Source organism: Vespula pensylvanica, chromosome 1 (assembly GCF_014466175.1).
Source record: "Vespula pensylvanica isolate Volc-1 chromosome 1, ASM1446617v1, whole genome shotgun sequence".
Classification (NCBI taxonomy): domain Eukaryota; kingdom Metazoa; phylum Arthropoda; class Insecta; order Hymenoptera; family Vespidae; genus Vespula; species Vespula pensylvanica.
Window position 1 is genome coordinate 753,308 of NC_057685.1, and position 21,510 is coordinate 774,817.

At 36.8% G+C, this 21,510-nt stretch overlaps 2 protein-coding genes, 1 long non-coding RNA gene and 1 other non-coding gene across 7 annotated transcripts; 2 read left to right on the forward strand and 2 right to left on the reverse strand.

Moving 5' to 3' along the window:
- Positions 1 to 1,048: 1,048 nt before the first annotated feature.
- Positions 1,049 to 2,725, reverse strand: LOC122629832. The gene is made up of 2 exons (XR_006327354.1): positions 2,511 to 2,725; positions 1,049 to 1,135 (listed from the first exon to the last, which is right to left on the reverse strand). It is a non-coding gene; the product is annotated as an uncharacterized LOC122629832 (long non-coding RNA).
- Positions 2,726 to 6,121: 3,396 nt separating this feature from the next.
- Trnas-cga lies at positions 6,122 to 6,203 on the forward strand. Its single transcript has one exon. It is a non-coding gene; the product is annotated as a tRNA-Ser (tRNA).
- A 1,182-nt stretch (positions 6,204 to 7,385) lies between these two features.
- Positions 7,386 to 14,406, reverse strand: LOC122629762 (splicing factor 1). 2 transcript variants are annotated; one of them, XM_043813533.1, is made up of 10 exons: positions 14,274 to 14,406; positions 13,991 to 14,180; positions 13,250 to 13,402; positions 12,503 to 12,578; positions 10,631 to 10,783; positions 10,396 to 10,502; positions 10,155 to 10,321; positions 9,910 to 10,068; positions 9,550 to 9,827; positions 7,386 to 9,463 (listed from the first exon to the last, which is right to left on the reverse strand). In XM_043813533.1, the coding sequence occupies exons 2-10, from the start codon at positions 14,031 to 14,033 to the stop codon at positions 8,905 to 8,907; spliced, it is 1,695 nt and encodes a 564-aa protein (XP_043669468.1). In that variant the 5' UTR covers positions 14,034 to 14,180; positions 14,274 to 14,406; the 3' UTR covers positions 7,386 to 8,904. The 2 variants fall into 2 exon arrangements, with proteins under 2 accessions (XP_043669468.1, XP_043669459.1); XM_043813524.1 differs by lacking the exon at positions 14,274 to 14,406 and having other exon boundaries at positions 13,649 to 14,074.
- On the forward strand, positions 14,361 to 21,248 carry LOC122629696. 3 transcript variants are annotated; one of them, XM_043813429.1, is made up of 13 exons: positions 14,361 to 14,495; positions 15,682 to 15,797; positions 15,882 to 16,063; positions 16,309 to 16,571; positions 16,694 to 16,889; positions 16,992 to 17,281; positions 17,359 to 17,759; positions 17,891 to 18,036; positions 18,148 to 18,473; positions 18,598 to 18,732; positions 18,827 to 19,008; positions 19,156 to 19,310; positions 20,162 to 21,248. In XM_043813429.1, exons 2-13 carry the CDS (start codon positions 15,719 to 15,721, stop codon positions 21,083 to 21,085), a joined length of 3,279 nt encoding a protein of 1,092 aa, XP_043669364.1. In that variant the 5' UTR covers positions 14,361 to 14,495; positions 15,682 to 15,718; the 3' UTR covers positions 21,086 to 21,248. The 3 variants fall into 3 exon arrangements, with proteins under 3 accessions (XP_043669364.1, XP_043669384.1, XP_043669374.1); XM_043813449.1 differs by lacking the exon at positions 14,361 to 14,495 and adding an exon at positions 14,996 to 15,247; XM_043813439.1 differs by lacking the exon at positions 14,361 to 14,495 and adding an exon at positions 15,600 to 15,617.
- Positions 21,249 to 21,510: the final 262 nt, after the last annotated feature.

Genomic DNA, 21,510 nt, shown 5'->3' on the forward strand with positions numbered 1-21,510 from the left:
TTATGTACATCGACATATAATATTTCTACATCAAACTCATCATTCGCGCACGCTCGATTTATAATCATTGAGAGATACTTAGCGCGGCATTAAGTCTATAGAAAAGACCGTATCGATGATCCTAACGGATATGTAATTATTTACGATCGATGCGAGGAAGAAAACAAAAAAAAAAAAAAATAAAAAAAAAACAAAAAAAAAACAAAAAATAAATAAATAAGTAAATAAAAAAGAAAAAAAAAAAAACTCGTCCGAGTAAAAGTCAGAAAATCACTTTCAATTAATAATCGTTACACGGTTAATTAAGAATTATCGAGATATGCATTTCGCAAGCCGATACGATCTTACGTACTTACATATCCAAAGCGAAAGAAGGACGAATACATATATGTACGTATAACCCATCTATCCTTCGATCGATGGATCGATCGTCAATTGCAATTTCATATGTCAGCGTATTGAAAGACGGCGAGATCGATGACGGATCCTATCGAAAGGAACCGTGGAGAAACACGAAAATAAGTAAAAGAAGCAAACGATAAGTACGGGCAACTGTAAATCTTCGAGGCGATTCGTGCAACCTACCTACCTACCTATGTATGTTTCGCGTATCGAATATCCACGGATCGCGTTTGCTTACGAAATAAAGATATACATATACATACTTACGCGTTCACCAAGCGGTTCGAGCAGTTTGAGTAATCGCCCATCCTTTTAGCTTTTTCCTTTTTCCATCCTTTTTCCCTTCCACCGATTGTCGTCTCCAATCTCTTTCTCGTCCCTCTTTTTCTCCTGCCCTCTCTCTTTCTCTCTTTCTTTCTCTTTCTCTCTTTCTCTTTCTCTCTTTCTCTTTCTTTCTTTCTCTTTCTTTCTTTCTTGCATAGGTCGCTCTCACTGCTTCTCTCCTCTCTCGTCTCGAAGTCGACATCGTCGACCTGAATTGGGTAAGAGAAATTACGCTCCAGGCGAGGGCGGATTATCTCTACCGTAGAGAGGCCACATCGTGTTCGTCTTCCCTTCTTTTTTTTTTTTTCATTTTCTTTTTTTCTCTCATTTTTTCTCCTCGTCCACGAGACCGCCATTAATCAGCCATTATTTCGTATCCTCGCAATTCCTCGTTCGCTTGAAATTTCACCTGAAATTGAAAAAGAAAAATTGCATCCTTAAACGAGACTCCCGCATGTATTTTTTACGAATTCGAAGCAATATATATATATATATATATATATATATATGCGTATGTATATATATCTTGACATCGTTTATGAGAAGATATTTACTTTCTCAAAGAAACAGTGATCACTTAACTAAATTAGTGTTATATGTCAGCATTCTCATACATGCTCTTTTCTCTTATTACGCATCAACGATAAATTATACGCGTTCCTTCTTATAATTCTCTTCTCGTGCCGCTCGACGAACTACTCTAATTACATTGCGATAATATCGTAAAAGAGATCGATTCTGACAGTTTTACTTATTCTTACCGCATGTAGTAACACGAGATACTTTCGGATAATAAGGAAAATACGTGTACGAGAGAGATAGAAAGAAAAAGGGGAGCTATGTCATTGCGTAAGTAAAATTTTCTATACGCTTTATACGTCTTCCGTGTACCTAACTCTTTTGCGCGGTCGAGCAATTCGAAATTAAAACGTTGCTTCGTACTATATACGGTACGTGTCACGTTTCATGGATATAATATTCTGTGGGGTGTCGGTGTTAGTGTCTCTAATGGATGGAAAATATCTTCTATCTCGCGAACAAAATTATATAAAAGTATTTCAAAATTAATCGATTGAAGAAATTAATCAGAAAAGAAGAAAAAAGAAAATGAAAAACAAGGAGCTCTCGCAGAAGTGTAATGCAGATTCGAGGTTGATATTATCGGAGCATCACATTTGTGTGTTTCCACTCACGCACGAACAATCAAAAACTTATAACATTTGTGTAAATACGAGAAGATACTCTTTGGAAAAAAAAAAAGAAAAAGAAAAAGAAAAAGAAAGATAAAAACAAAAAAGAAGAAAAAAGAACGTATACCGTTAGTAATACAGGTGTGAAATGTATAGCAAACTATATTCTATCTTATTTTCTCAGTCCTCCCGGGTTTTACCGAATAACGTTTAAACGATCGAGAACTACAACCTTGGAAATTATTTTTACAAACGTTACACTCTTTACATCGACGAACGAAAGCAAAAAAAAAAATATTTGGAATAATAAGAATTTTTTGAACAAAACGAGGATCGACTTTTCTTCCAACGAGGGTAATAAAAATTGTCTCGGCGATATCGATACGCGGTGTAATCTGGCTACCATCGAAATTAATATACATAAAATCGTTCGTTCGATACGAAACCTTTCACATTTCCAAGACGGGAGAGGATACCGATGGCGAGGGATTAAACTTGGAAAGCAAGATCGGGTTAACGAATCAAGCAAGCACCGATTCGTTTACAAGCTACTCGAACTTTACACGCGGATACATATGTAGATATAATACATACGTGTATTCGGTTTTTCGTTCGAACGATGGCCTGTATATTATATTCGTGCGAGGTAATCGCGCGAGAGAGCTGAACGAACGAGAAGAAAAATGAGTTTGAATCGGTTTTGACCGCGTTCTGACCCAACTGACAAGTCTCGGTGGTACTTGTCGAGCGTGCAAAAATAAAAGAGAAAGAGATAGAAAGAGAAAGAGAAAGATACAGAGAGAGAGAGAGAGAGAGAGAGAGAGAGAGAGAGAGAGACCCGCCTTCTTCGAGAGATCGAAGGAGAAAAGTGCGGTGCGTGCCAGGTCGTGCCGTTGCCTGGAATGCAACAGCGTGAAAAGGCCTTGGCGGCGAATATAATTAATGGAGGAAAAAATCAGCGACAACTTTCAATCGTTTCTAGCCGACCCTAACGAGAAAGATAGATAGAGAAAGAGAGAGAGAGAGAGGGAGAGAGGGAGAGAGAGAGAGAGAGAGAGATAACTCGAATCTCGTTTCGTTTTTGATCTTAACTCTGGTCACGTGGCCGTGTAATCGAAAGGGAGATATCGTTGCAAGCTGTACAGTTAGAAATTACATAATTGTAGGAGGAAAACTATAAAGAAAAATACGTCGATATTTCACCCTTCACGAGTAAAATTACAATCGGCTGGATTTGTGATCTTGAGTCGAGTACTCAATGCTAAATGTAAGTTGAGAAAGACTCCGTTCGACGGCTTTTCCACTTTCAAGATCTTTAAGATCTCGCGGAATTAATCTTATCCGCGTCACGTGGCCGTGGAAAGTCGCGGTTTTTCAGATATCACCGAGTAAAGCTAGGAACACAAATTCCCGCTTGAGTGGATCGTAAGGTTAACTCACAATCGGTGGATATACACTTTCTCCGTGTGCACAAACGCCTTTCTCGTTACACGCTCACACGCGCGTCTACACGTGCGGATAGGAATAGATATATACGAGAGTCGTGTGTAGGTTGACTACCACACGCAAACGCGTATAAGAGTTCGGCCATCTCGAGTCCTTGCGAGTCGGCTAGTTTGATTCAGGCCAGGACAAGCTCGAAAATAGTTTTGTAATTGAATTTCAATTGAATCGACCCCTCCGGCATCTCGCACACATCCTGCCTTGCGAAAGCATTCCCCGATGGGCAGGCTAGACGGCTGGCGATCTAATCGAGTACCGTTCGTTCCTGGTTGAAGTAAAAGTGAGCAGCAGCAGCAGCAACAGCAGCAGCAAAAGCCGATGTGTTTCTTTTATTTCTATTTATCTTTCTCTTTTTCTCTTTTTCGCTTTTTCGCTTTTTCTTTCCCAGACTAGCGGCGTTCAATCAACGTTACGATTACGGCTCGCTTTAAAGAAGAATCTTAGAAAGAAAGTAACATCAAACGATATTGTTTACTTCCTTAAAAATTATATTATCGCTAACGAATCAAAGAGATTTTGATAAATTTTGAAGGGACGACAAACGGAAGAAAGAATAAGAAAAATAGATACGGATCTTGTGCACAGTTACGTTGGCCCGCTTGATCGTTCATCCGTCCACCGGGCGTTCTATTCCTTCTGCTCCGCTATAACGTTGCAAGAACTGAAACTGTGCGATCGACTCGCGTGAAAGTCCGTATCTCGGCGATTAACGGTAATTGTATCCCGATGTTATCTGATATTTTGGACGAGGAATATACGTCGCTCGGTTCTTCGATCTATTTTATTCTTTCCTTCGACTTCTTGCCCCGTGAACGTTATATCATTACGATTATTGCTTAACGCGGGGAACGAATAAAGTTATCAACCATGGAACATCGATGTTAAAATGACAAGAGTAAATGAAGTCGTATTAATTATAACTATATACGAGAAGCCATCTGAATTCATGAATAGATTTATTATGAAAATAATAAATTTTTAAATGACAAATGATGAATTTATTACGAAAAAAAAAAGAAATAGAGATTATCACGAATTTCTATCTACTTTTCGTACTCGATTATATTTGGAGAAATGCGAAAGTAGTTCATAGTTTGGTAAATGTTATAGTAACATATATCAATCGTAAGCTGTCATATTGCGTACTACGCTCTTGCAAAATGACATTTGCTTCTCATCGGTTATAATCAATCGATTCTGTATTTTACGAACGATATGCGAACGCATGCGTAGACAACTACTACTACTATATATATGTATATATATATATATATATATAAAACATAAATTATTACAGTGTATTTACACACACACGCGTGTAAATACATAGAACACAGTAAGGTTCGGTTCCAAATGATTGTAGACAGATTGGATAGGATAGAGTCGGCAACGTATATAGCCTAAGCAAAAACGTGTATACGTATACTTATATCTATATACATACGTGTGTTCGTTCTGGAATTTACTCTCGAAACTGTTGTGGGTGAGAGTAAGAAAACTGGGACTTGTACAACTCGTAAGAATGCAAGTGTAACGGGTGACCGACGATATAAAGATCAACCGCCTGTGATTTATCACAACGACGTATCGCGATGATCGCCGATCCGGGATAAAGAAAAATTGGCCGTTGAAAAAAATTAAACGAACCCGCATAATTTCGTAACGCTCGATTCGATGCCAAATCGTTAACCTTCTCTTTCTCTCGTTCTTTCTCTCGAGCTCGCGCTTTAAAAGGAAATCTCGATCGCGCGGTGTTCTGTTGGACGAAGCTCTCCAAGAGTTTTTGTAACGTTACTTCCGCATCATGTCCTGTCAATTAAATCCTCTTTCTTACGCGGAACAGGTAAAACGTCAGCGTCGCTTTCTTTTTGCCACTCTGCCTATCTACATATATATATATATGCGTAACGTGCGCATGTATATTTCATTTGGTCCCTCTTCATTCTTCCTTTACTTTTATTTAACGGTTTACTTTCACGCTCTCGATCGATTCGTGACATCAAGAAGCTTTCTACGAGAAGATATTTTTCTTCGCCTAAAGGAATCTTTTGGTCAAACGAACTCTACAAATAAATATCGTCGAGGAATATAAGAAAGCTCGCGGAAGAGGAAATTTCTAAAATGGGCATTTTCGAACACCCGTTATATCATCACGTACGCACATGCCGTTGCACTTTATACGGCAAGGACGCAATCTGGAACAGCCGCAAACGGACTCGACTACTTGAGAGATTGCTGATTGCAAAGTTGACGGCTAACTAGGCAGCTGCTTTATCGGCTTGCACGTAAATGCATAAACATGCTTCGCGAGAAACAAACATATATAGATTCTAGAAGACGTTTCCTCTTTCTCTTATTTTCTTTTTCTTTCTCTTGTTCTTCTTTTCTTTCTTTCTCTCTTTTCTTTTTTTTTTTATTTTCCTCTTTTTATACGTTCTCCTTTGCCATTTTACGACGATTTACATCATTTGTAATTTATCGTCAAAACTTTTTAATCGACATCTATCTAACGATATATATGTTAAAAAAAAAAAAAAAAAATTAATGAAATAATTCAACGGAACGAATAAATCATTAAACCTTTCGCTCTATACCTGATTGTTAAAATTTTCATTTTAATTCGTTAGTAATTTTACGAACAAATGCTATATTTATGAGAGGGTTGTTTCCACCCTTGTGGCCGCAAACTATTGAAATATCAAGCAGTCGTGGCCGAGTGGTTAAGGCGTCTGACTCGAAATCAGATTCCCTCTGGGAGCGTAGGTTCGAATCCTACCGGCTGCGAAATATTTTTTTCTTTCTTTTTAAAAGATCGATGACCGAACGACATCACAAAGATTTTTAGAATCCCTCCTCTTACACATCATTATCCATGTAAGAAACTTACTTATAAATTTTCGATTCTAACCGAGCGGCATAAAATATTAACGCGAGTTAAATAAATCGATAGCCTTGTTTATTATTTTGTCGAGATTAATCGTAATATTGAAAGGAATAAGTTAACTAATTAAATACGATATAACAACGATTCTAATAGTTGACAGTCAAAGGTCAGTCATCTATAGTCAATTCACTTACCATGCCGCGAAAATGGCTTGGCTGTTGACCGCTGCTGATTGGCTAACTGTAAAATGGCAATTCCGCTATTCTAGCCGACAGGAAAAGGACGATCGTGCTGTCTCGGAAGGCGCGGAGAGCCAAGGTGATTATGTGGCCTTGTCTCACGTGATCGTTCATTAATGTTTATGCGGGGCGCGAATGAGAGAATTTGCATTGTTGTTTATTTAACGAATAAAACGACGGAACGAAATTCTCTTGTTCCTGAACATTTAAAAAAAGGAAAAAAGAAAGATCGACGTTTTAATCGAATAACGTCGTAGATCGAAATTTCAACAAATTTTTATGAACTTCGTAATTTTGCACGAACGATCTCATTTTTCACGATTGGAGATCGTCGCGTTTCTCACGTAACGTCACAATATTTTTTTTTTTTTTTTTTTTTCTTTTTTTTAGGGGGAAGGGAGAGATATTTTCTCTAAGCAAGACTTCGAAAAAATTAACCTTTCACCGCATTCGCGCTATTGCAGGAGCGTGAGTAAAAGAAGTAGAGAGCGAAGAGGGAACGGAAAGAGAGAGGTCCATTTGTTATATTCAGGGACGCGTCAAAATGATCAGGAAAATATGCACGTGAACTTAGAAATATGAAGATGATTATAAGCAAAATTGAAGAATTTGATGTGTGTGTGTGTGTTTCTAGTAACGTGCGTTGATTTGAAAATATGATTTACTATGTATTATTTGTCATAATTTGATAGGATTATATTATTATGCAATCGTAGTGTCTCTTAGAATTACTTACTTAAATCATTAGAAGTTGTAGTACGAAGAAACGACGTTGACTCGTCGAAGTATCGCGATAGACTGTGGTAGAACATCCGACTATTTGTTGAAGTTCACATGTAAATATTACTATTTTTAATGTATACCTTTATTGTGTACAGATTACACATTAAGCAAACTAGCATTGTCCCCGTAAATATTTTTACATTTTTTTACTTAATACGTAATACTACTAACATTAATATCTATTAAGATTATGAATAGGAATTTAATTATTTTATTCACATCATTACCAATCCAATAGCAAATCCAATAACAAAACTACTTTAATGGAATAAACTCGTAATAATAGCTTAATACTATAACCTTCAAAACAATTCGGTGATTAGCCAAAATAATATTTATAATTCCTTCAGCAATGGACATATCTAACGTACACTATATATAAGCAAAAATTTAGACAATTACTTTTCGTAACTATGTATACAATATTTATGATTAATTATATATATTTTATACTTTCCTTTATTCAATAGTTTCTTTATGATCACGCACGCTTTATGATCAATCGATCTATCGGTAATGTTCTTTCTAAATTTAATCTTGCTATCGTATATAAATAGAACGAACATCGACATGAAAAATAAAATTATCGTTTGTTGGAAAAAGCAATACTATTAATTTATAAATATGTCCATTTACTTCAACTGATACTTTGCGTGGTATTAAAACTGACTATATTTTTCATTATGTAACTACAATAACTTGTATATACTAAAGTAATGTTATCCTATCGTATTTAAAACATACATCATCCGTGTTCACTACCTTTTTCATGTTTGTGCACATATAAATTTAGGTATTTCTCTTCTCTTATCCTTTTCTTCTCGTATAGAAAGCTAAGAAATATTTCTTCTTCCGTAAAATCAATATCGCAAGATCATCATTTTCCCTTGGTTCTTTTTTCTGATACTTCGTCCATGTATATCGGTGGAATTTTGTAACATTATATGCACAAACAATACATTCTGGACAAGTTTGTACTAATAAGAACAGTACTTTACTACTATTCTTCGTAATAAGCTTAATATTAATGTGCAGTGCAAAGAACCTGAGTTAACAGGCGAATAGCACTATAATGACGACATTGTACGAAATAACAAACAAATGATATTCGTATGATTAGATGTGCAATGTCAACAACGTATTTATCGTGAAATTAACAGGGACATTCTGCATTATAAAAATGCGTAACGTATGACAATCGGTTTTTTGTTGTTGTAAGAAAGATTAGTTGTATTGTTTAAGTTTATAAACAATGATAAACAAATCTAGATATTTCAGCTACATTATAGCAACGGGAGTAATTAATATCCTCGCGCAAGTTAACATACTGTTCGTATTCCATACAATACATTATACAGTTATATTAAGAACTTGGGTCTTCGTTATGCGCAATGCTATTTGGAAAGAACAAAGTTGCACAGGGCATAACGTTCTATTATAATTATATAAACCAATACATCAAATGTATTAACTATTCCTATAATTCGATGATCAAGTCTCTCAATGTAACAAAATCGTATAATTTATCTTACTACAGGGTTTAAAAACATTTAATCGTGCGATAGAATTATTTTTCACACTAACTAGTGGGCGGCGGAGGTGGTGGTGGTTGAGCCAATAACGTAGGTAACGTGTTCAGATCGATTCCCGGTGGAGCAGGAGTTTGTTGCTGCTGTGGTGGAGGTGGAACGGGAGCTGCCGGGGGCCAGCCACCCATTTGTTGAGGTTGCCATCCTGGAAATCCTGGAGGTGGTGCCGTTCCTGGAGGGGGTGGACGCATCGGTCCTTGCTGTCCTTGTTGCCACGGTGGAATACCCATTCCAGGCGGTGGAATTTGCGTTGGTGGCATCTGTCCTGGTGGAGGTGGCTGATTGTTTCCAGCCATCCAAGGCATCAAGGGAGGGATATTTGGCTGAGTGGTAGATCCGGGAGGTGGCGGAGGTGGTTGCATGACACCCGGCGGTGGTGGCATACTAACCGGTGGTTGCCATTGCATGTTCATGCCATTCATGTTATTGACGTCGCCTTGACTCCACGGTGGCGGAGCCATACCCGGTGGTGGCATCATAGGTCCACCTTGCATCATTTGAGGCGGCGGATGTGCCGGAGCGGCCATCAAGGCGCGAGGTGCCTGTTGTCTAGATTGTAAAGACGAAATGAAAGGATTTCAAATGCGAAATACGAGTATTACATACGTTACATCTTTACAACAGACGGTGTATACCTATCGAAAAGTCCAGGATAACTTGGATTTGGTGCAGGTTGTCTAGTTTGACCAGATTTTGATCTATCCGGTGGAGGACCCTCGCCCAATTCTGCCATAAGAGACATATATTCTTCGTCTATCTTTGCCTTATCTCCACCAGGTCCCATTCCTCCCATTCCCGCAGCTGCTGGACCGCCTTGTCCAGGGCGTTTAGATCTACAGTCTCGTGCGATGTGCCCAGCTCCTCCACAACTTGAACATACTATATTATTGGTAACATTTGGTTTGTCCGGACACTGCAACGAAAATGAACACATTTTTAGTAAGCGATCGTAATAACGATCTCGGATTCTTCAATTATAAACAGGCACTACGTACAAGCCATGATTTGTGATCGGATGCTCCACAATTCGTACATCGAGGACCATCGTTTTCGCGCAGTGTTCCATTAAGTAATGCTAGCTCTCTTAATTGATTACGTCTTAAATCGTTTTGACCTTCAGGAACTTCTACACCTTGTCTTATAATTTCGTGGATCTGATAAGAAAATAAAAGTACTCTTTATAAAAGTTACGAAAGGGAGATACGTAATCACAATCTAAAAGAAATAACATTAAACTTACTCTTTCAACAGCCTTCTTTACGGCATCTAAATTATTTGCAGTTATATAAGCATGCAATGGTTCATCTTCTCCAGGTAAAGGTTGTCCATCTTTTCTACCTACTTTGCCTTCTTTTACAGAACCTTTACCGCGAATAATAATTTTTGCGCCAGTTTCCTTTTCCATTGCTACAAATGCGAAACAAAACGATGTTAGATATAAAACAAAGAGTGGAGATATTACTTAATTTACAAATTCCTACATTTCAAAGTATTTCCACGTGGTCCAATAAGTAAACCAACAAAGTTTATGTCTGGATGTTCTTCTTGTGGAATCATTACTTTATCATGGACACGTATTATCGGAGGCCTAAAAATATATAAGCGTTTTACATACATTTTGGTCAGTAAATATCACATATCAATATATATTATTTATATATACAAATAATAGTGAAATATAAAAAACGTTAGATAACGAATAGTATGTCTATATACTTGTAATCTGGCGGTGGCTTAAATTCTGGATTTATTTTGAGAATCTTCTGTATGAGATTGTGTCGTTCTTCTTCCAATTTACGTCTTGTACGATATTCTCTTGTATTTAACCGTTTACCATCACTACTGTATATTGGCTCTGGTGATGGAGACCTGAAAAAAAATAAACAACCGTAAAGATACAAAGTTTTCATTAAGATGGTACTAGCATACAAGCAACCTGAACCTACTACGATTGTGTGATCAAGTGAATAAATTTTAATGGAGCAGTAATTTTTTTTTTTTTTTTTTTTTTTTTGAAGTCTAAATAAATTTTGATTTCAGTGAATTTTTATTATTAATAAATTTTAGACGAATTTTCTTTACTATATATCTGATACTCTTTGACTATGTTGGAAATGTATTCTATATTTAATTTTAATGTAATCGCGAAAAGTTGAATAAAATAAAAATAATGAATTAAGAACATAATTTAAAAAAAGTCGGTATAAAAATACTTTCAAGAAAAATAACAAACAAAAATTTGTCAACTATATAAGATAATGAAAACTTTATAAACGCGATGGATTACTTGTGAAATTAAGACAAGATGAGATAACTAAAAGACTCCGTTATATTGATTAACGATGCAAATATATTTCGTTATAATCATATTGCTTGAGATTAGAAGTTGACATTATACAAACAATACAAAGTTTGCCAACAATGCCAAAGTATCAGAACAGAAGATGAAAAATATACTATCGTTAATAGTAGAATTGCTATATGTTTATTATTCTATAGTAGGTAACCACTGGAAGACTGCGCGTTTGTGCACGGCAGATATCGGTATGATGTCAGCTGCTAAGAGATAGATCCTGTGATTATTAGGAAATAATTTCTGACAGATTAGTTATCATCATCTTAAATACTTTACTATGATGTGTAATACTAATGAAACACAAAGACATAACATAACGGTTCCAGCTAAAATCAGAGAAGTTAAACCTATTGGAGTAAATCAATTTATTAGAAAAATTATTTAAGTTTATTTCAAGTTGCACCTGAAAGTAATGTAACAATGAAAGTTACAAAGATATGCTTATGTTAGCAGATGTTATTTTTATAATCCAATATTTTCCTGAAATCTGCTCGATAAAATCGTAATTAATAATAAAATATCTGCTGTGGTTGGTTAATAATAAAATTTCCCTATTATATTATTATAACCACATTAAAATTATTAGTGTCTGATAGATTGAAAGTGCCGTGCAAGTCACGGCAGCCTAAATAGAGAAAAAAATTTATGCTCGAGGTGACCCATGCATCCCTTTGCATTATATCTTAAGTAAACTTTTTATGTTTAAAAATAGTGAATTTCCGACTTGGAAAATACGTTTTTCAATAACTTTATAAAAACCCCATTTGCATCAGACTATCTCAGATTCTACATATGCAAGACAATGACTATTTAAAAAATATATGAACTAGGATACCCACTGCAGATTAAGCACTGCCACTAATGTTTCATTTTCTCTATGTAATATATATATTCATATATATATAGAATATTGAATATTTATATAAAAATGTCAGAACTTTAACTGTACTTCTAGCGATAGCAACAATTTATCTGGTAGCAGTGCTTAGTAAAAAATGAATTAATAAAAGAAATTGATTAGGGCAAACCAATGTTATCAAAATTCATCTTCTGTGCTGCGTGATGGCTATTTACTAGTCCATTCTTTTCAAATGGACATCAGTATCCCATATTAATTCAATTGTAGCCATTTAGATATTTTAAGACCCCTGTATTACGGGCTGCAGTATGGTCAGTAGATAGGTATTGTAGATATGTAATGGTCATTTTTGGTATGTAAGTTTCGTTCAAACCTTTCCTCAGGATTAAGCGGTATTCCAAGGTCTCCAGTACGTAGCTTCCTGCTGATTTCCTCAATTTGCAGCTGAACTGTAAACCAACGGGTTAGAGGGGGCAGAAACCCCAACAGTTAGATATTGCCAATTTGCTACAACCGTATACGTTTTATAATTTAAGCATGATTTTAAAATATAAAACAACACATAAACCTTCAGAGAATAAAATTCCTATTAAGCTTGGAATATATCCAAAGCTGAAAGATATTAATTTTGTTTTTTTTTTTTCAGAAGATTCGGATATCAAGGTTTGTGCCTTAAAAGAAGGTCAAAAGAGGCCTTATAATTCTCAAAAGAACGAAATTATTGAAACTACGCGTATTTATATTCAAGTATAATATATTCAAGTAACTTTGCAATGTTAGAAATTGAGTCGACTACAAAAAAAACAAAGTAAAAAATTTCAATAATTGCTCTATAATTCTAACTACTTGTAATAATTGGCAATCCTTATTATCGAAATCCATGATCTACTTGCTTCTTAAAAAAAAAAAAAAGTTAGCCTTACCTCTCGTATCTACAAGTACTTAGTGACACACATATTTATACTTACATAATTATATATAATTTATAATGATATACTTTAAAAAATAAATATTGGAAACTTATATACAAAAGTCTGACTTAAAAAATATTCTCTGTCCATATAAAGGTATATTAAGACTAAATGATATGAAAAATAATACGTAAGAAAAGATTACTTACAGAGATAAGCTTTCTCCTGTTCGGGGGTCAGATTAGTGGGTAGAACTGTAGGCATCCCGGGTATAAAGGTTTTGTCATGTTCACTACCACCCCATCTAGTTTTCCTCCTCTTCCTACGTTCCTCTTTCGTTTCTTTCTCCTGCTTAACATCGCCTAAAATAATCATTGATCATTCTCAAATTTAAAACGAGTTTTCCTTTACGAAATAGACTCTATAAGAACAAGAACGACGTACAATATACAATATACATAAAAGTAATACATAAAAGATCTATAATAATAGATTTACATTACGATAATATTTATAGAGAGTCAATGTTATAGAAAGTTATTACAATATGTATTGAAAAAATAATGATGTATATTCTTATAGAGAAGGGGGACGATGGTTTTACGCACTCTCAGCTTCGCGCTTTCTGCTTTGCGTCGTAGAATTGTTATTCGCGTTGAGAGGTGTTCCGTTTGCGATCGCTGCACTCACCGCAGCAGCTGCGGCTGCTGCAGCAGCAGCCGCGTTAGCAGTTGCAGCGTTTTGCTGCGCATTCTGCAAATAACTCGGATTCAACAACGACGTGAAATTTCGTGATTGATTCATCGCGCTCGTTGAAAACTCCGTCGTGTCGCTTACACGTTGTTCCGTCTTCGTCGTTGTTGTTGTTGTTGTTGTTATCGTCGTAACGTTCTCGTATTATTTCAAGAGAAAAGTTTGTACATAAGACTAAGAAAATGGCGATTACTGACCAACGAACACTCGTTTCTTCAATTTCATGGGCGTACCAGACATGGACGTTGTTATTCCAAGAATGACTAGTAAACGCGAACATAGTTGTACACCCTGGCTATTTGCGATTGGTCCGTTAAGAGATACGACGCGATTGGCTGATGAAATTCTCCAATCAGAGTCGACGTTTGACCATTCCTTCCTCCTAATCTAAAAAAATCGAAACGTATTTGTATCTCATTTATTTCTTTATACTCGATGCCAAGATCTTCATTGATAAATATCCTGCAAAAATATATTTACATCTCCATGGGAACGAACGAAATGGGTAAGGAAAAATGGCGCGGTATGGAACGCGAAAGGAATGATCACCTTGGCGGAGTGTGCCCCCCTTTCGAAAGCGTTGCCCTCTAGCGAGGAATGTGGCAAACACGAATTTTTATTTCTCGTGCGCGGAGTGAAGTGTACCAATTCATTGAAATAAATCGCGATATATTCGGTTTCGTTGTCGCATTTTCATGTCGTGTGAGTAATCGAACGATAATTCTTTGAGCCCGATCGATCGTTCTCCATCTTCCTCGACACGTGGAACCTTCCCAGAGCCTTGCTACGAGGATGCTTCTTTTGTTTATTTATGCAGCTGTAGTACTACCAGTTCCGAAAAGCTGTAAAAATACTACACGGACAAATGATAAGATTCGCGATCCCGGGGGAAATCTTTTTACGAGGCTATATTAAATCCGATAGAGCTCCGATTAACTTTCCCTTCGAACGACCTACGAACGCGTTTAAAGCGTTTCGTAATATCGAACAAATTCGATATCTCTAAATTATCAGCATTCCAAAATGTTGACACCTCCTCTGTCAGAATGCTCTGCTTTGCTACTGCTATGATGCTTCCGTCTCTCTTCTAGTTATGCGTTCCTCGTAAGAATGTGTCTTCCTCTTTCTCCCTCTCCCTCTCCCTCTCCCTCTACCTCTACCTCTCTCGCTCTCGCTCACTCACTCGTTCGTCTACCCTCCCTCTCGCGCCTTTTCGTTCGCCGAGCAGTAATGTCAAATATGAATCGCACGAATAGGACTGCATTCCACGGCGGCTCCGTGTTTTTTTACGTGTTCGCGACATGCTAGCACGTAATCACGATTAATCTGCAAACGTAGTTTTTTTAATATCCCTTCGTTCGTATGCATTTATAATCTTCTAGAAGAAGATAAAGTGCTCGAAAGTTTTCACCGTGTTTCGTGAATAGAAACTTAGAAAAGGAGATATAAAAGTAGTACGTGTTTTAAGAAAGCAATGAAATTCCACAGAAACGTCTAGGCTGTCGATCGTTTTATTTTATATATTTCGGTGATTACCTGACACGACGATACGAAACGAATTTGCTTGTTTTTCATATTTCTTTCTTGATTCGATACTCGATGTACAAACTTTCGGTTTTTATATTTTGGATAATTGGAGATTAAATCGATGAGATAAAACGATTTTGAATAATATTTAGGTATTCCACGGTATCGAGAAATATATTTATTAGGTGTGATAATTTTATTAGAGAGCAAAGTGTCAGTTGTTTTTATATTACTTATATATCCGTTATAGGAAAAATCTATTAAAACTAGAAAATCTGTGTAATTCTATGAAGCAAGGTTATTGTCATAATTTCGATTACCTTTATTGAGATTTTGAAATGAATTTCATATTTATTTTTAGATGAAACCTAAGAAATCTAAATGAAATAACAGCGATCATGAGCTCGATTCAACAAAGTGGCAGGTTTCTTCCATTTTCTAATAACAATATACAAAGAAAGCAGTTGTCAATGCAAGGTACAATTTTTAACATGACGTTATTATAAATTGTATGAAATATAGGATTTGATCTTTTTAATGCTTCGTTCTCTATTACGTTAGGTGGTTTACCTCAAAGCCTTAGCGGTAGTGATACAGATGTTTCAACTTCGAACGAAAATTTAAGCAACGAAGAGCGATATGTCATCCGTCATACGGCTCGTCAAGAACCACAAGGTCAAGAAAATCAGCAACAAAGTCCGTCTAGATCTTCCAGCCATAAAGAAAATATACCCAATATTCAAGTAAATATGATACTTTTTATATAAATGTATTTATATAAAAAAATTGATAGAAAGGTAATACGTTGCGATAAGCGTTACGTGGAATATTAATATAGGATTAATTTGAAAGTTCCATGTAAAGAAGTAATTAACTTGTTATTGGATATTACAGAGAAGTAGTACGTTTACTTGATTGCACGCTGTTCAGACCTACTACTATACAATCAATGTTGTGTTACATAAGAAATTCTTTTGTTAAAACACAGGGTAATCTACTCAATAGAAATAGTTTGAAGGACAGTTTGAATGGCTCGAACAGAAACAGTTTGAAGGAGAGTTTAAATGGTTCTAATCGAAATAGTCTCAAAGACAGTATCAATGGATCCAACAGAAACAGTTTGAAAGATAATTTAAGTAATCGTACCAGCGTAGGTTCTAACAGAAGCAGCTTGGATGTTTCCACAAGTTCGTACAATACTCTTATTATTCATAACGCGAACGATGACAACTCGTGGACACCGTCAGGAAGGTAAATAATTTAAATAATATTATAAAGCGTATCAAGCGTTGAATCTATAAAAAATATTTACAAAGAATTTGAACATTTATTAATTAGTTCTGCGTTATCTCGTGTATTATTATTGTTGTTAGACTATCTGGCATAGTAAGAGAACATGGAGATATGGGTTATGTGTATTGCGATGGTGGTGGTAAAGGACATTCAAACAGCCCTACGATGCAATCGATATCGAACATCCCTCACGAAGATCATCTTTACGAACAATCTGGAGGTGGAGGTTGTCAAGAAATTACAGACATACCTGACGATTACCTTAGTCAATCGCAGGTGATTCTAATATAAAAATTATGATAAAAGATATCCATATTTTCCGAATATTATCAAATTAAGTCATAAACAGAAGAATTAATAATTCATTATTGCAAACAGGTATTAAAGCATCTCGCCAAGGAAGTAAAAGTGCCTTCTTATAGTAAACTAGTAAATAATGGAGGAAGTATAGAAGTAAGAATGAGAGAAAGCGAAAGAGGGAAGCAGAACGACAGTGAATTCGAAGACAGATCTCCGCAATCTTATGCTTCCACTCTTCTGCCTTTAAAAAATAAACTTAGATTTCTTGGACCTAATGAAAAATTAACGTTATCAAGATCGCAGCCGGACTTATCTAGGATTGGTAAAGGAGACATTGATTCTTACGATCCACGAGCTACTTCTCCAAGGTATTATAACATGAGTAATATTAAAAGTTTCATTAACTTTTTAATTCATATATTCGAATTTATCTGTCTTTTGTTAGACCTCAAACCAAAGGTCGGGAAGAAATAGGAACCGCGATGGGTGAAATCTGGCCACCATCTGAAATGATTCAGATAGTGATCCAAGAAAACAGTGCCTTAAAGTTAGAGTTAGAACGTTGTTACAACAAAGTAGCAAAGTCTCAAAAGCTGGAGCAAGAAATATCAAAGGTTCACCGTGCACACGAGGAACTAGCTGCTTCTTGCGAGCGAAGAGAAAAACTCGAACGTGCAGCTAGATTGAGGTTACAAAATGACTGTAGACGATTGACAGAATTAAATCGTGCATTAAGGGATCAAATCGATTTGTTATCTTCTCGAACAGATAGTCCTCCGATCGTAGAATCAATGAAAAAAGAATTGACGCAACGCGAATTGCTTATTGGACAGCTGATCTCGCAGAGTACGTCGATATTCCTTTATTTTTAAGAATTCGATTAAATTATTATTATGTGCGAGCTTATATATATATATAACTATATAACTATATATATATATATATATATGCATACATATATTTTTTTTTATTTATAGATAAAGAGTTAGCTGCCGCGAAGGAAAGACAAGAAATAGAATTAGCTGCACAAAGGGCAACGCTACAAGAGCAACGCACACATATCGATATTTTGGACACTGCTCTTACCAATGCACAAGGGAACGTTGTACGTCTTGAAGAAGAGGTACAGACTTTTATCCTCGAAAGTTTTCACGTCAAATTTATATTATTAACGTGATAAATAAGTTATGATGACTCAGATATATTAACGTTTAGAAATGTTATCGTTTTGTAGTGTCGAAGAAAACAAGTATACGTAGAAAGAGTCGGTCAACTTCAACGAGCTTTATCCTCCCTTCAAGCGTCCAGCGATAGACGAGAAGAAACCGAAAGACAATTGAGAGGACAACTTGAAAAAGAATTAAGAGAGGGAGGTGGGGGAGGTGGTAATAATAGCGAACAATCTTCGAGCGGTGAAACTATCGCGGATTTAAAACGACGGTTACGCGAACGAGACGAAAAAATCATGTCTCTCGAAGGAGACGTTACTAAATGGGAGCAACGTTATCTGGAAGAGAGCGCACTAAGGCAAGCTGCTATAGACGCAGCTAGTCTTCCAAAGTACGTTCGTATACTTTTATCAAGCGTTCTATGATAAATATTTAAAAAATTTACAAGTTAAATCTATGTATATATATATATATATATATATATATATATTTTTTTTTTTTTATTTCAATCATAGGGATGCAAAAATTGCCGCTCTAGAAAAAACAAGCCAAGATGCAGAAAAATTAATCGCAGAAGCTCGTTCCGAAAAAATACGACATATGGATGAAGTGCATGCTGCACAAAAGAAATTAACTGATCTCGAGTCGAGGTAAATTGAAAAATATTACAATTTTAATAATGTAATTTTAATAATGTAACGCATCCTTATGTTACATATCATGTTAATATTGTATATAAAACAGAATGAAAGATCTGGAGTCGAAGTTAGCCGAGAGGGATGCTATGATAAGAGTTCTACAAAAGCACACGTACGACAAAGATAATAGTAGTAGTAGTGGAGTCGGCAGTTATCCTGCTGCACATTCGTCTCATTCAAGTACGTCGGCAGATCATCATACTGCACTGACAAGCACACCAGAACTTGGTAAAAATATAATTTAAAAAAAGAAAAAAAAAAAAAAACACGATTTTAACGATCAGCTTCTTCGGCATTTCAAATTGCTTCCTTTTTCAAATTGCAGTTATATTATATTAAATTACAGTTACATGTCTTCATTAATTTTGTTTACAGTTAGCAGTGTCTTAGGCACTGGAAGCGGTTATGGCAGTACCGGATCTTACGGAGTCACGGACAGTTACAAATATCGAAAACAAGGAAGTTTCGAGCAAACGAACAAGAGCCTTGACGATCAGTTGAAGGAATTAGATTCGCAGTTACTCAGCAAGGTAGGCAGAACCTTTTTCACGTAGTCGCATAATCGAAAAAGAAAAAAAGAAATTTTAAGACGACGAGCCGGCAAGCGGTATATTCGTTGAGACAATGAATTATAATAAAAAAAGAAATAATAATAATTATTACAACCAGGAAATACGAAAGTTAAAAGTGCCACTGTTGGCACTGTATGGTAAAACTTTCCTCTTCGTATATATTCGTGAGTTTTCATGTATACACGCAATATTGAAGTCGATTCAATTTTGCGGAAAATTACATTTTAATTTCTTTAGCTCTACTACGTTGCAGATAACGAAAGTTTTACAGATCAACGTCAAGGTATTTTTGTGTTCGTGTTATGTTTGAGGTAGTATCTTTGATAAAGTGGAAATAGTCAACACGATTAACGACGAACATCTTTGCTATTCCTTTTGTTCGCTATATATCGTAATATCTTCGATGAAATTAAAATAAAACGGAACAGAAAAGCCGTGTTTACTATTTCCAATCAGAGTTTTTCGATTGTCATCATTTGCATAACACTGTGTGATCTAACGTAAAATATTTTACAATGAAATTTCCGAGCGACGAGAATCCTAACTACATACTACATTCGATCGGCATCTCGTAATACTAATCAAACGTGAAACCAAATTAAACGTAGATTATAGAAGAGATTGTGAATTGGCACGCGAAAATTAATCTCGAGTTTCTCCTTGACAGAAAATCCCACTAATTCCAAAACCAAAATCAAGACCGATCCAGTACCATCCTTGAGTGTGCATGCGCTGTTGTGGCGAGCACTAACTCCGTTCCAGGTCCCGGTACTCCTCTCCAACGCAGGCGTTCTTCTCTCTTGTTTCAGCGGGCACTTTGCTGTTTTCCAGGATTCTCTAATCCAGGCACTGCGTCGCGAAAAGGAAAAATACCCAAGCCATTATTGGCGGGTGTAGACAGTACAGGTAGCTCGAGTACCGCTTCGAGCAAGAGTCGTTTGTTGGACGACTCTGGAGGCGAGGCATCCGCCGGTATAATGGAATTCGCAACAGCGAGCACAAGACTGAAGGGTACCGTTTCGAGATTGTCAGATGGTAAGCCGGAGGAGATGTTGCTGTTGGAGAAACAAGGTAGAAGCTCGCAGAGACAAAGGATGCAGGAAGGCGAGCCTCGTCGAGCTGGTAGTCTTCCACCGAGTTCGCTTCCACGACCACCGAGAAGTCTCAAGTCTACAAATTCGCGTTATTGTCGTCTGAGCGACACGGAGACGCGTAAGAAGTCGGATCCTGGTCCAGTTTTGGATTCGTCGATCGGCAAGGGCCGAGATTCTGGAAATTGCACCTTGGAATATGGGAGGTTCGACGCGAAGGGACAACGTAGGAAGAAGTCACCCGGTACGGATAGTTACGCTCAAAACAGCTCCTTGAAGAAACCTTCGTCCACGTCGGGTCACGAGTACGAGCGACTTCAAGGTGACTCCGATAGGAAGAAATTAACGACCGGGAACGACGTTAAGCATAGGGACGGACAAAATCGTTCCTTGATACCGCCACCCTCTCGTCGAATCGGAGAGTACGGTCGTTTGAGCGACGGCGACGCCTCTGCTAGTAGCAAAGGTGCTCTGAGAAAGCAAACGGGTTCGCGTGGACAGAGTACGGGAAGTACCGTCAGTAGTAAGAGCGGAGGACGAGATTCTGGTGGCACTGCCAGCAGCGAGACTTCTATCTCGTCCTTGTCGCCGATCAAAGCGAGATCGATACCGCGACCAGCCAATTATCGTATCCAGTTCTAATCGGATACGATGGAATACAAGAAAAAACGAAAGAGAGAAAGAGAGAGAGAGGAGCTTATATCTTATTTGTCTTTCCTCTTTGACCGAGTCAATTTTCTCTACGCCTCTCTCTTTCTTCTTTCTATTTGTTTTCTCTCTCATTCGATTCGATAGCAACGGACAGCCGATTCAATCTAACTCGTATCTTCTTCGTGCCGTATTCGGTTCCATTCGGTTCCACTTTTCTTTGTTACGTGGAACGTACAATGCAACAGTATAAATATACAGCCATAACGATGATTAGTTTCGCTAATGAATTATATTTCTAATGTGTTTTTGTAGAAAGCACGCTCGCTCGCCCGCCCGCCCGCCCGCCCGCATGCATCATGCACGCATGCACGCTCGAACTATCGTAACGTGGCGATAGCGTATGACCTAGTCATTAC